This window comes from Nylanderia fulva, unplaced genomic scaffold, assembly GCF_048542155.1.
Source record: "Nylanderia fulva isolate GAGA-0341 unplaced genomic scaffold, ASM4854215v1 Scaffold38, whole genome shotgun sequence".
In the NCBI taxonomy this organism is placed as follows: domain Eukaryota; kingdom Metazoa; phylum Arthropoda; class Insecta; order Hymenoptera; family Formicidae; genus Nylanderia; species Nylanderia fulva.
In genome coordinates this window covers 438,773-453,889 of record NW_028190455.1, presented here as the reverse complement: position 1 = coordinate 453,889, position 15,117 = coordinate 438,773, and the positions used below count along the sequence as shown (strand labels likewise).

The window sequence follows — 15,117 nt, the reverse complement described above, 5'->3', positions numbered from 1 at the left end:
GCTATTTAATCCCGTCGAGTCCTTCTTCTCGAGCTATTGTTCCGCTACCGAAAAGCGGTCGAATCTAATTCCATCCTGTAAAGTCGGCTTAGGGAATATAATAACAATCTTGGAAAGTATCAATTAGGATGGAATGCAAATGCATAATAATGATAAATAATACGATGGCGGAAACAAAACTGAAACATATACTTGTAGCGGGAGAACTTTTTTCTGCATTATAAAGTACTAAAGATTAATTATTTGGATTACGTGTCCCAGCAAAGGAAAGGGTAGAATAATAAAATTAACAAAAAGCAAACTTTTTTGACAAGTCAGATTTGTCAGTGCCTAAAACCCTCTATTAATATGCCTGTAATTATTCGCCTGTAACGTTACATTTAAAATGGATATTACATTTGCATCGGGCTAGTGTTCCGCAAAAAGGTGCGAAAAACTTTGGGTGGCAGAACGAGATAAGGGAGGAACGGCCGGTCTCGTTTCGGTCGCGCGTTCCTCCTAGATTCTAAATTTTTCAGAGCGTCACAGCGCGATATATCCGACAATCGTGCGCACTGTACGCCCGCGGAATCGCATGTATCGGTGCACCCCCATCATCCCCGTGCGGTCTCGCGCGCGCACCCTCTCGCGTCTTGGTATACGTATCCGAGGCAACGCCGCCTCCGCCGTCGCGGCGCTTCTGTCGTCCGCTGCAACGATGAAAAATTACCCAGAAGCAGCGAAAAAGAGAGAAATAGCAAGGGACGAAGGGAGAAGAAAGAAAGAAAGAGAGAGAAGGAGAAAGACCAAGTGAGAGAAGGGTTGAGAATGAGAACGCGGGACAAGGAGGGTGGAAAGCGAGAGACGGAGAGAGATATAGGGGGGTTGAAAGAGAGAGAAAAAGAGGGAAGGAACGAGCCGGTCGCTTTTTTCTCTAGACCCCGAGCCCGTCGTCTAGCGCCGAGTTCGCGAGCCTGACAGACAGCTGCAGCGGAGCCCTGATATATCGACCGGGCCACCTAACCAACTACCCGCACTCACTATTATACACCTGCCCCACATGCACGCGCAGACACACGTACATGTGCACGCGCACTCACGCCGGCAGACATGGGGCTGGCGTGTACGAAAAAAAGGCGGCGCACCGACACCCGCCACCTCTCTTTTTCTCTCTCTCTCTTTCTCCCTTTCTCTCTCGCTCGTTGCGCTCTTGCACTCTCTCTCGGTTCCTCTCTTTTCCCTCCCGCCCCCCTTTACCCTCATCCAACCCTCCTCGCTTCCTCCTTCGCCGCCGCTCTGTCTTCGTCCGCCTTGCTCTCCTGTGGAAAAGGGTGGTTGCTAGAGCGAAAAAGAGGGGCCTCCCGTAAGGGATGAAGGGATCGGGGACGGGCATTCGGATGGACGCAGGGGGAGGGGGTGAAGGCGCCACCACCAACGGGGGTGGACAAGACGAGCGGTGGGTGCAGCGAACGGAGCCCAGTCAGCTCCAGGATAATTAGATCCTTTACAGGTTACCAATGATTGATAGTCTTCGAAATACGTACCTCACCCTCTCTCTCTCTCTCTCTCTTTCTCTCCGGTTTCCGCGCCGGGTTTCCTTCCACAGGCGCACACGTACACGTGGACGTACCATGGACGTACATGCACATCTCCCATGTATCTATGGAGCTTCGTGCATGGAACGAAATACGCGCGCTCGTCAGGGAGGGTTTGGATGTACACGATAAATACGAAATCCCTTCAGCCGATTACGTCCTACTGAGCTTTGCCTGGGTCGCGACCCTCTGTAACCGTATCGTTGCTTGGGGAAAAAAGAGCTCCGTGTCCGTCGCATCTCCCGCCGATTCTTGTGCTGTCGATTTGTCGATGATCCACGATGATGCTCAGCCCCTGCAAACGAGTTTGAACGTCAGATTTCGGACTCGCGTATTCGGGTTTATTCGATTCTTAAAAAACACGTAGGAGGAAAAGAGTGACATTTTTTTATTTCCTCTTTTCAGATATGTAAGACGTCAATCAAATTTTCTTTGAAAAATCATTTTATAATTTTTTCCCGTAATTTGCAAAAATCGACAATAATATTAATGTAATCGATAAAGTTTGCCTTGCAGAGCGTTATGTCAATTAAAAATATTCCCGACTGACACACACACACACTCACTCTCTCTCTCTCTCTCTCTCTCTCTGTAACAGTTTACCCGGCAACGATCATGATATTTTACATCTTATGACATAAATACATCCCACGCGCATACGTACAATTTATCCCGATCTCAAAATGTTTTATTAGATTTTTTAATTTCGATTTCTTGACGTCAGTGCGATACACCTTTAGCCTGCTATTTAACTGCGTGCAATTTCTTTGCCATTGACGTCAGCTGCGTATATTCTTGCATTGTGCCACTTTCACTTTCATAATGTCAATAAATATCGGGAAAAAATTACTGTAATTTCGGCCCGTTTGACGTCAGGGCGTGTGATATTTCGTTTCGTATTAGCGAGCGCGCGAGGAGCCGCGAATGTTAATTGGATCAAGAAACAGTCAAAACAACGGAGGAAACAACGAGACCGGAGAAAAAGCATGTTACTTCTGCTGTGCGAGCAATAACAAAAAATGCGAAATTAAATCCTACTGCCGTACGTGCCCGCTGTAAGCCCGGGCGTGACACATGTAACGTCGGCTAAAGAATTAATATCAAAAACACCGTTCTCCGTCCAAACGCGAAGGAATGCATGTATTTGTAAGGAAATTAAAAACGACATGATAGTATGCGCGACGTTACTTCTTATTGCCCTTCTTGTTGCCGCGCTACGAAATTAAGCAAGTGTTCCGACAAATTAATTCCGGCTTCTAAATGAAATTAAATTCGGAATATTTTTTTACAAGATTCTCTTTTTGAAAAAGCGGAGCTTGTTTATTAGCGCGTAAGACGTAGCGAGATCTGAGCGTTTTATATTATACGAATAAAATTATTTTTAAATAATTTAATAAAACGAAACAATTTAATAAAATTGTATAGTAGATGCTAAAAGACTTTTGTAATTGTAACTTTTCAGAGCTTACGTATAGGTACACAAATCAATTTAGACGATAAGATGAGGACGGAAAGTTTGACTCTTAACGTGTAAATAACAATTTAAATTATATATTTAATAATTTTAAATTTATGTCAAAAATATATGCTATTCACTTGTGTAGCTTGATTAAGTTTCTTTCTAAAAACGGAATCGTGTAAAGCTGCTAAAGCTAATACTTTTGATAATTTTTGTAATTTTTAATCTATTATGGGCGGGATAGACCGTCGCAAAATACTTTCGCGTCCAAAAATGCAATTGTAAAATTTCTTATCAGCCGTCAAATTATTCCGATAATATCTCTTATAATTTAATTACACGTTAATTCCATTCAACAAGCAGCTAATTCCTCATCAAGTTTCGTTATATAATAACATTATCGATCGTTTCCCATATCCGTACATCAAGTGAGAGAAAGATATTCTGTTACTCTCTTTGTGTACTTTTAAATAATAAATCCCCTTAATATATATATATATATATATATTATCCGGCGCTTGGGCGCTTATCGATACATGTCGTAAGCCAAGTCAACAACTTTCGTTATCGCGCTTAAAAAGCCGTTATTACCCGCGTATATTGCGATAAAGACCTACTTGCGATGTGTAATACTTTTCTATTACATATATATATATATATATATATACGAACTCGCGCGGTGGCCTTCGCACTGACTTTAGCATGCAAATCAGAAGAGACTGTGCGGGACATCCCTCGGAATATCTTATCACCTGTTAACATCGACTCTCTCCACGCAACTGCCGTGTCCCACGCAAATGTCAGTGGACGACAGTATAGTGACTTTGACGATTGCTGTTGGTGGGTATACGAGAGATCTCAGAGGAGATCGTCTCTTTCGTATAATGCGAATTCGTATCGCTCGTTAAACCGGCTGTACCGGCGACTTTTTCGAGATATTTCCGAACGCATAAGGAGAAAAATATTATAATTACATTATATGCCAATTTTAGGCGCTTTTTATCACGCCCGAGAGACTCAGGCGGTCGCACAAAAAGTATATAATGTCTTTTTATTGGGCTGCGCGTGTAATGCGCGCGCGTGACGTGTTTAATATTAAAATTGGCACTTTTAAAAGCGTCTGGGGCAAAAATAGAATGGCCAAAATTATCTCTGGACGAGTGTGAACCTGGTCGACCTCTCCAAGAATTTTATCATAAATAATGCAACCTTCGATAGAGTATTTTCTTCTTCTTATATGCGAATCGTAAATCTTACGCGGAGCGTCTTGTGAATCATCCGTCTGGGGACGAATGTGTGTCTCCTCCTCATCCCACAATTCCGCGATCGTATATAGATTTATATTATATTAAAATCGCGGTGCGTTTCTCGACAAAAATTTGATATTTCCCATGCTCATTAATTTGCGCGGCGAAAGGAAAAAGAGATCGGCCATTGTTAACTGCCGCTTATATCGTGGAAAAGTTCGCTCGCGCAAAAAGCTCGCAAAAAACCGTTCCTATTCTTGCGAAGAAAATATAGGATTACACTTCATTATCTTGCTAAAGTGTAAAATGTACCGTCGGCGTCGCCGTAAGCCGATCGTTATACTACAAGTATACGTAAATATATTCCTGTAAATATATCCTTGTCGATATAAAACTGCGTTCACCATCGCGCGCGAGACTATAAAATTCTTATTTTATAGGTTTACGCAAATTTTTTACAATTTAAAGATCGCGCTAAACTAATGATTTAGAAGATAATTTAGAAGATAATTCGTATATATACATAAACTATATAAATATACATTCTATAAAAATTCTTTACAGTTCAGCTATTTTTACCAAGTTGTTTTTGCATAAAAATCGAAATCCAAGTTATGTAATGCCGTCGCACGAGCTCAAATTATAACGCTGATAATGATGATTAATTTCGGTACTTACTTCTAACACGCGAGACGATACTAGACACGAAATAACAGGTTACTAAAGGTTAACGGCACCTTAGACAAACTCGCAAACTCTGCACCGCGCGCGCATTTCCCCCTGTACGTTTACACAAAGTTACATTAAATTGCAACTTGGATTGGAGATATAAATTTACCGATACGATATCATATTTGGACATTCGATGAAAATAAAAAAAAATAAATAAAAAAAATAAAATACTATTTTTACCCGTAAATCTATTTACCGTGCGTTATATATATATATATATATATATGTGTGTGTGTGTGTGTGTGTGTATACGCTTGCTCGAGTTAAGCTCTCTTATATTCATTTGTCTTTCTCGGCCGCTATATTTCGTCTCTTTGCGGTTTTATCTTTTTTTTTCTCTCACCGTCGCGACGTCTTCACGAGATCCTCGCGCGAAATATTAGCCGGTTGCCGAAGGGAGAGACGCGGGAAGATCTCTGTTAAAATTCAGTATTTCCGCGTGATGACACATCGGAAATTTTTGCAATATCTCAAATCGTACGTCTTCCGTTAGCAAATCGCCTGTCCCTCTCCTTCACAAGATGGAGAACAGATCCTTCATCTCCCTTGGTTCTCCGCGCTCCCTTTATCTCTCTCCTTCGGCTGTACCGATGATCATGATTCAATAGGCCTTAGGGACCCTAATTTAGCGAAGGTCCACTCAGGGAAGTCCCCCGTAAAAATAAGAGATGTGTGTACGAGGAATTTATCATGACTCACCGTGCAACGACACCACCATCCGAGGTATGACGTATGTCAGACAGGCCGGGTGTGAAGCAACATTGAGGATTCCACCTGCACGAGGAAGAGTAGGAGGTATGTATTCACAGGCCGATCGCTTCTGTCTGGTTTCATGCCGTGAGAAAGACTCCGCTCGCAAGGGTCTTCGTGGAAGATGCTGCGAATTCGACCGCTTATGAGGAGAAATTGAATCATCTTGAAGGTATTTGAAGAGAAATCGCGATCGATCAGGCTACGATCACAAAACTGCTACGTGACGACTCTTTTCCGTATACGATCTACGTTGTACTTGTTTTGTATAATGAATGCCTGAAAAGAAAAAAAGGGATAAAATTAGAAGATTGCAAAATTTGATCTCGCACTTTCACACAAGTCATTAAAAAACATTTCAATTATTATTATTTCTTTAAGACAAATATTGCTTTTCAAATCTTGTCGCCAAATTTAATGTCGAAAATTGCATATGTTAATATATTTTCAAAGCTTCAGACAACTTGGCATAAATAAAAATAAAATCGTAAGCTTAACTCTTACGTTGCAATGAATTTCGAGATTAAAGGATTATAATTTTAGATATTTCTTTTAGAATTTGGATGTGTGTATGATGGGAGTATCTATGAGAAGCACAAGGGAGATATAAAATTAAAGAAATATTGTTTTATTTTAATACTGCTTGTCCTCCATCGATTCCTTATAGTAGTAGAAAAATACGAGCTTAAAATTATAATTGCATATTTATATAGTTAATGCCGAATCTCGGTATTTGAGATTAATACTGTGTGTAATATTTCATATTAATACATACTACATACACGCGTATGTATATGAATGTATATAAAAATGTATCGAAAAATGGCACAAATATTATCTAACGTTGCGTAGAAAAATTACAAAATTCCATATATATTTTAGTCGATGAATGTCATAAACATATCGGTCGCGTTATTTAATTATTATGTAAGCCAATCATACCGAGTATGTAAATTGCAATTACACACTTTCTGTCGCTGGAAATTATCTCGCTATGTTTTCTCCTTACTTCCGGTGCGAAATGGATCATATTACTTTCGATAGGTCGTCATATAATGAGCGTCGTATACAGTTTGCGAAAAATAAATACAGATAAATATATGTAAATAAATAAATAAATAGATGAATAAATAAATAGATGCCGGCGAGAATAAATAAATGATATGGTGCATACAATGCAATAAATAGATAATGTGCGTCAATCGCGATGGACATTCGTGATTCACTTCGCGATCATTATCCATCTAAACGACGCGCGTGATGAATGCTCGATGATAATTGCATTCGGATACGTGATACGTACACGCGCGACCGGATTTAACACTACCTGAGCGATTACGTTGTGAATCGAGTACGTGTTTTATCACATTGTTTGGCAACAACACCATGAGAGCCGAGAATATCTATAAATATCAGATGCATGTTACAGCGATTTCTTATTCCTACCCTAGGTGAGGCTGTACACGATACCTATTACGCCTCGTAACGCTTCCTCTCATCGTTCGAACGTCAAACATTGAATAAATATACTAAATTCTTGGTACTCGCGCGTCACTAAAAGCGATATTCAAACGAGTTCCTAGACGAAAAGAGGGAAAAAAAAGGAAAATACATAATATTAATTATATATCTAGATAGTAGACAACGACGACAAGGGAATGTCTCTCCTGTTCGAGAACGCGTCCCATTTGATAGCCGCGAGTCATCATCCTCCCTCGGTCGTTCCTCTTCGTCAATATCAATCGTTGATATCAGTGCGTATGGTTTCCGACAAGTGTATGTTGTCTTGAAGGGCGCACACGCAGCCCACGTAGAGCTTGATCTTCTCTTTGGCTCCAATGTCGCTGTACGACACTTGGATGTACTTGAACGTCTGTATGCAGCAGTAGTAGCCCTGTTTGACGTGCTGACACTTACTACCGGCCCTATTGCACTTGATGTGTTCGAGATCCTTCGGCATCCGGGTGCCGCGGATGTCGGGTATCTTTTCCACTCTGTAATTGCAGATTGAGCTGTTCTGCGCCTCCTTCACCTCCATCTCGAAGGGCGCGCGTATATCGACGCTTGGACTGGTCATCAGCGACTCGTCCAGGTCTTGGCTGCTTCTCTCTCTGTTCTCCTGGTCGGTTACAAAATTTTGATACTGTACCGCGTCGTCGTGTCCGTGACGTTTCCCGCGGATGACAGGATGTCCCTGTCTGTACGTTTCACCCTTTCGCTGGAAGGGCTCGTCGTAATTGTTCAGATCGTACAAGTGTCTGTATTGACGAAACGGCAGCATTCGATCCTCGTATTCCGCAGGACGATCGACAACTCCTGACGATTCGTACCTCCCCGTCGGCATCCTGTAGGGATACTCCAGATCGCCCTCGAGACGTCTCGACAAATCGCGTGGCACAGATTCCTCGAAATTCTGATAATAATCCGGATAAAAATGATGACCGTGTCGTCGTCTCAGATTCCGGCCTTCGACGACCGATGTGCTGACGATAACACAAACGAAAAGAACAAGTAGGCACAATTTGACGCCGAGTGTCATTATGTCGATTTGAGACTCGCCCGAAAAATTAGAACCCTGCAGAAGACGATTCGGCAGTCTTTATCGCTGATGCAATCGCTTTATTAGCGGCTTCTTCTCCGTTAACAGCGTCACCCCGGCGCTTCTAGCGTTCAAGCACTTTCGAACGGTTTCTGCCGAATCGTTGGCGCAATCGCGATCGAATTATTGAAATTGCGGGATTACAATTCAAAGTCAATGATTGCGATTCGATCGAGGCTTCCTCGAATGTTTGATTTTACGAAGAATGGGATTTCTCTTCGAAGAGTTATTCAATCTCTCGAATCGAGTTTCCTGCGAGACTCGACAAGATCGAGACGACGCGTGTCAGTGCCTGATCGCAAATGTCCAGCTTCGATCGGTCGTCGAATTTCTGCGAATCTTGTGATGTAAGTTCGAAATATTTCGACAAACTGTTTTACAATTCGAATGTTTGCCGGTATTGATATTCGCCAATCGGAGCTCGGCGAAGTTCAACGCTGACCAGCGCAAGCAGAGAGCCCCCGACGGTTTCCTGGATCTCTCCAGCGGACTTGGCGAGATCGCACGATACGTTAGGTGGTTGGGACTTGTAAGTCGAGGAGCACTGGCGACTGTCTCTCGTTCCTTGTCGTTTCTCGCTTAATAGTTTGCTCAAAACTGAGTATTCCCTGATCTCCGAAGGATTTTTTATCCTGCCCGCGAACGCGCACGTGGGTGTTACGTTGCCCCACTTTAACGGGGGGCTTGCGCGTGCCGGTATACGCGAAGACGTGTGACTAATCGCCCCCTCTCCTTCGGTCACGTCTTATCGGGGGCTCCTTAGAGGTACTCCGGAGAGGAGCCCCTCTTTTACTTGTGCGATACTAGCTACTTCTTCCTCTTCTTCTTCGAGAATACACAGCCTCTGTATGACGTCACGGATTCTTAGTTTCTCTTCAATAAGATACCAATTACCGCATCGATTGCTTTTATTGTTATTTATATATTTCATATAGCCAATTGGCTCGGAAGTCAACGTCACCGGTTCGGCATCTACTTGTAGGGGGAATATAAGAAATTGTCTCGTGCTTCGTGGAATATCCATCGTCATATACGATAATTATATTCTTTAACGTCTGTACGCGATGATGACGATGACGATGACGATTACGCCGCAGGCTCCCGAGGAAGGAGGAATATTTACTTCGAAAGTAACGCAACGCGCTCTTCCCTTTTGACGTTTACGCGCGACACAATTTTCCCGCATTGACGTTCGCACCGCGCCGACCTGAGGCCGCGTGATTACTCTTCGATGAGAAAGGACTCCCGCGGTTAATCGATCACTGTCGTTCTCCGAAACTCGGTGCACTTCCTCGGATTACATGTTGAGACACGTCCAAGGAAGGTCAAGTACCTGAGGATCCCGATCGCCGATCATCCCGCGGCGGATGTGTTATACATCCGGATAGAATTTCGGGCCCCCCATTATTTCCGCGCGCGCATCTATTAAACTTTCGAGATTTCAAACGTCAGAAAGTGCCGTGCATCCGCATCGCTGCGAAAAACATAAAAAGTTGTCACCTCCGCTCAAAAGTATTTAAAATGACATTTACAAGCGAACATGCTCTTGCCCCTTCCATTACTTTCCCTCTCTTGAATAATGCCGTACCGGGTCGTTCCGCTTGCACGTTCGCGTGAACCAGTTGAGATAGAATCATCAGACACTCACGTGGTTCCCAGACGTGTCTTTTTTTTTTTATCTATTTTATCTTATTATTTTCTATAGAAACTGAAAGCATTACTTAAAATCCTTACTCTATTATCTATCGGATCGTTATTTTTTTGATCAAGTGTGTATGTGCGCGCACGTGGGTTTAAGTAGAAAAACCTTTTAAAATTTCCCAAATTCTCAATTTGTACAAGTAAAAACGTGTATTAAAACTATATACATTAAAGATTTCATAATCGATACAAATAATTTTCCACAATACGTGAATATCCAAACATATTTGAAAATATTCCGCACTGTCGAATTTATATCTATTTCTTTATTCATTTATTAGTTTTTTTGATGATTTATTTTTCTACCTTTATTTCTCTTAATTCATTTTTATATTTTTTCGAATTGTGTTTTGTTATTTTATTACATTTTTTACGGAAAGCTCTCTTGGTCGTTTATAAAAGATAAATAAATAAATAAACACTTTTCATCCAAAAAATATTAAAAGATACATATTAAAGCTATTAAAACAAGATGCATTATTTTTTTTTTATTTTTTGTATTCGGCATTTAATTATAACGCCAGATTATGGTACCGGTATGGAAATAGAAAGAGCAAGAAAAGTGTGTATATATATATATATATATATATATATATATATATATATATATATATATATGTATATGTATATGTATAATAAAACTGACCCTCGACTTCGCAGATTAGAAATTTAATTTCTCGAAACAGATATAAACCTCTCCTAAATTTGTGTTCACTTTTTACAAGATTGTAAAATTTTGCCCTGCAACATGTTTACATTATGCTAATGTTGTTGTTGTTTCTTTAATCATATATCTTCGAATTCTTGTACGTGAATCCTCCATTCGCGCGACGATTGCAAAAAATTGATATATTCGTCGAAGATATTGTAAAAAATTACGCGGAGGTGTTCAACGATGGACCGGTTTTCCAAACGATTGAAAGAGATTTATTTCCTATATGTATATATCATTAAACAAATAAGACATGTATATAGGGTAATTCGGCTTTCGATTCTAGGAAAGACATTCTCTTAATTTTAATACCAATTTAATTCGCTTAACTAATTCCGCATTATAATGTAATTGACGCTATTTTTAAGTATTTTAAAGATTTTTAGGATGCATATGGAATATTTTTGTGTCTATTTTTTATACGCATATATTTTTCATCAACTACTTTATTTCGAAAACGTCTTATATTTAAAAAGAGTTTTCGAGGGAATAAAACATAAAGTTCCTACAATAAAACACATTTTTATACTCTTCACTTTCACGTGAACAAATCTGCTGGTAAATCGCTTCTCCTTGGAAAACTTGCGTGCGTGCCGAATTGAAGGACCGAATGCGTGGCGACTACGCAAGCTCTTCGGATACACTCATCCATCAGTAAGTTCGGATGGTAAGCCATGAAATATGCGAGCTCGCCCAAAAATGCATCCCCGGCACCCTATCATATACATCAAACTTAACTGGCTGAATGCAATTTTATCTTATTGTGCATCATTTAAGTGAATCAACTATGAAGTATGAATCATCGTTTAAATTAATTCCGGATTATTGACCGGTTATTGGCTCAAAAAGTTGCGAACGGAAGCGCATCATCATATCCCTTCATCTTTCAACTATATGATCTCATAATATAAAGGAATTAGGAACGTCAGTGCGCATAATTTATATAAACAGGAAATATAAATTGTACAATAGGAAGTATGTAATAAGTGTCTCAGAATCATCGTACGCTTTAAACTCTAGCAAATTATATTGAAAAATGTTTCTTAAAGAAAATCTCGATTTTTTTTTAAATGATAACTCTGCATTATCATGTATATACGTAATACGTACGGTAGTATCTACCGGATGGACCTTGATGGCAGGAATTCGCGTGACGTTTCTGTTCGTTTTTGACGCATACACAGCCCCCAGCGAGCCGAGAGTAAGGATAATCGCATTGCATCCCTTATCCAGAAGCTTATCCACGACTTGTTGTACGTTTGACAAGTCTACGGGTTGAATGCCCGTCGTAACTTCCGCCTGCAAAAGCGTAACGATGCCTCTATTTTTACGCGTCAGACATTATGTTCAATTAATTCTTGCGTGGCACGCATCGTTAAAAGATCGTCTTCTGATCGAGACCAATCGTTCCTCAACGTACCTCAGTCTCATTGACGCAGAAAAGATCACATAGTTTCAGGATTTCCGGATCAAAATTTGCCCGCGCGGGCGCCCCGTTGACAATCGAAAATCCTATCACGTTATGTTCATGTAAAAACGTTTTTTATCTGTGTAACTCAGAGCCACGATATCGCAAATTGAAAGAGTACGTTTAGTTTTTACAGAAAGCGTAAGCAATTTCTGCGTTATTACATATATATATATATATATATATATATATATATATATATAAAATAACGTAATAAAGTTCACGTACTAATACAAGTTATTAATACAATATAATTATATAATGGTATATACAATTTTAGTTTTTTTTCAAGGATTTATGATAGTTTGGCTCAGAGATCTAGACACTATTTATAAAAAAAAAAGAAATAAAAAACAAAGCTTCCTCTATGAGGAAGCAAAAGAAACACAAACCATGACCCCGATGCAATTTTAACGCATGCAGCGTAGTTTCCAGTGGAACTTCGAATTGGCATAATAAAACGCTAGCGCTCTTAATCACATCAACAGCAGAATCCGCGTGTTCCGGAGTAAGAGATTCATTTGCACCTAATACGATAACGATACTGTTCTCCCCTATGAACATTATTCGAATGATATCGAGATCATTTTGGCAACAAAAGTATTTTTTTCTTTAACGAGAAATTTAATTAATGTCACTATTTGTGCAGATTCTGCGACATACATCTTGAAATTAAAATATCTAATTTTAATCTCTAATCTAATCATTTTCAAGAAATCCTAAATAAATCTAACTTATTTAACGATATACTATCGTCCAAAAACATACCATCTTCGGCTACAGTGATGTGAGCAATACCACTATGCTTATCTTTTTGTATCTGGACGTGAGATACATCTACATTTTCTGTTTTCAAAATTTCTAAATATTCCTGAGCAAATGTGTCATAACCCAACTGTATTGATAAAAGATAAAATACATACAATATTGAAAAGAAATATGATTTTACTGTAAATGTTATATTGTTAAATATTCTAAATATAATAGAAATAAATATATTAAATATTTGAAAGCTCGCATTATAAAAATAGAAATAATAAATTAAAATCTTGTCTAAAAAATAAATGTATATATACTGAAGCAATAAGTGCTGTAGATGCACCAAGCTTAGCAGCTGTCACACATTGGTTGGCACCTTTACCACCATATTTCTTTTCAAATTTAGTTCCAATTAGTGTTTCACCAGGTTTGGGTAACCGTGGAGAGAAACTAAAAAATAATAATGATAATGTTAAACAACAATCTATAATCATATATATAAATTATCTTATCAATGATTAAAGCACAATATATCTATAATTATGATTACTATTCATTATAATTATTATAATTAAATATATTATTATTTTATCATATATATATATATATATATATATATTGCTCTTTCTATAATTACAATAAAATGTTCAGTCAAATTAATGATTAATATACAAACTATGATATTAAAAACATTTTTTTTGCATAATTTGTAATTATATGTATTATGTACTATGGGATTATAATACAATGTTAATTATAATGAATTATAATGCAATTGCAATTAATAATTATGCAATGTCAATCAACAGTAAGATAAGTTTTAACAAGCTTCGTCCTACTCACCTAGTAAAATCAATCATAATTGAACCGACAACTACTATTTTTGATGCCATATTACACAATTATTTAAGACTTTCTTTTGATATAATAATAAACTCCTAAACTGTGTGTTAGAATATATATGTTCTCAAGCAAAATACTTTAACAGGAATGATATTTATATAAAAGATTGGGGAGCAGCTGACTGTGAAGGTTATAAATGATGATGGGTTATCACAGTTTATCATCAGAGGAGCCAATAAATTCAAACATCGTTATCTAAATGAATATTTTTTTCTGTATCCACACTGCATGTAACCTAATATATAAACACCTAAATACAAACATGAGCGTTATAATGGTGACGTAAATCAGAAAGGTCGATCGAAACAAGAAGAATGCTACAAACACGTGAATTAATTTAAACCGCTGCTATTATAGCGAAAAAAATGCATTATTTACTGCAATGTTTACCTTGACGGGAACAGGTTATTTTTTACATTTATTACATTAAGATGAAGTTATGTATGTAGAGGAGAGCGGAGGAGGAGACTATAAGAAAACGCTTCGAGACGTCGCATCTTGCACCGATAAACAAGAGTTATCAAATCACTGTATAAATTTATGCAAACGATAAAAACACTTGCATGTGTACATACGTATACATAACCGTAGAAAATGTTTGAACGATACAGTCATATATTACGAAGATCATATAGATGAGAAAGTGTAACGTAATTATAGAAAGTATCGCAATCGCATTCGCCATATTGTATATTATCGATATATTATGTAGAGTACCTTAATTAATATATTCTTTCGAAACATCACGTATAATTGCTTATACATAGCAATTATAACTATAATTTAAATGCGTTTATTTGGAACTTGACAGTTCGTTTTCCAAGGATACATAATTTATTGAGCGAGCGTCAGCTGATTTGAATTTTGCGCTCTTGTGATGTAACAAATATTTGTGAAACCTCATTGGTTGTTGTGTTTTCCAATGATTTACCATCTTTTAGACAAATTCGCCCAGCGACATAACATTGTCGAAAAGATAAGCAATTATATATGTATGCGTAATATGTAGCGATAATATTTCTACTTCAAATAATGCGTAATTAGTTGTTTTATTGTTTGACGTTTACAGAACCATGCAAATTCGCGTCCGATTGATTTTTTTTTCTAGATCGAGGATTTCAATTTCGACTATGGACTGCTTTCAAAGCAGATAAAAAAGACTAATATAAATTAATATTAATCATTTTGTGGTACCAAATGTTAGTCAATTATT

The 15,117-nt window shown here is 38.5% G+C and overlaps 2 protein-coding genes and 1 long non-coding RNA gene across 4 annotated transcripts in view; all 3 read right to left on the bottom strand.

Moving 5' to 3' along the window:
* The window catches only part of LOC146722036 (uncharacterized), a 31,677-nt gene that overhangs the window by 15,354 nt on the left and 1,206 nt on the right, over positions 1–15,117 (bottom strand). Inside the window, exons 2-3 of the long non-coding RNA XR_003819398.2 lie at positions 5,712–6,041; positions 1,524–1,869 (exon numbers count right to left, since the gene is read on the bottom strand). This is a non-coding gene — a long non-coding RNA (uncharacterized LOC146722036). The remainder of the gene's footprint in view (positions 1–1,523; positions 1,870–5,711; positions 6,042–15,117) is intronic.
* On the bottom strand, positions 6,370–9,469 carry LOC114930236 (uncharacterized). Its single transcript, XM_029301986.2, has one exon. It carries the CDS (start codon positions 8,299–8,301, stop codon positions 7,501–7,503), a length of 801 nt encoding a protein of 266 aa, XP_029157819.1. The 5' UTR covers positions 8,302–9,469; the 3' UTR covers positions 6,370–7,500.
* LOC114930220 (ribokinase) lies at positions 11,203–14,543 on the bottom strand. 2 transcript variants are annotated; one of them, XM_029301981.2, is made up of 8 exons: positions 14,295–14,543; positions 13,845–14,154; positions 13,319–13,451; positions 13,011–13,137; positions 12,635–12,796; positions 12,195–12,286; positions 11,885–12,073; positions 11,203–11,489 (listed from the first exon to the last, which is right to left on the bottom strand). In XM_029301981.2, the coding sequence occupies exons 2-8, from the start codon at positions 13,892–13,894 to the stop codon at positions 11,313–11,315; spliced, it is 930 nt and encodes a 309-aa protein (XP_029157814.2). In that variant the 5' UTR covers positions 13,895–14,154; positions 14,295–14,543; the 3' UTR covers positions 11,203–11,312. The 2 variants fall into 2 exon arrangements, with proteins under 2 accessions (XP_029157814.2, XP_029157808.2); XM_029301975.2 differs by having other exon boundaries at positions 13,845–14,543.

Bases quoted from the DNA above. Each gene is read 5' to 3' on its own strand.
- LOC114930236 (XM_029301986.2), bottom strand. From the start codon at position 8,301: ATGACACTCGGCGTCAAATTGTGCCTACTTGTTCTTTTCGTTTGTGTT.
- LOC114930220 (XM_029301975.2), bottom strand. From the start codon at position 13,894: ATGGCATCAAAAATAGTAGTTGTCGGTTCAATTATGATTGATTTTACT. The intron at 12,287-12,634 runs GTTTGTGTTTCT...ATAACGTGATAG, and splicing joins AAAATTGCATCGGGGTCATG to GATTTTCGATTGTCAACGGG. The intron at 11,490-11,884 runs GTACGTATTACG...TGTATATGATAG, and splicing joins TCCATCCGGTAGATACTACC to GGTGCCGGGGATGCATTTTT.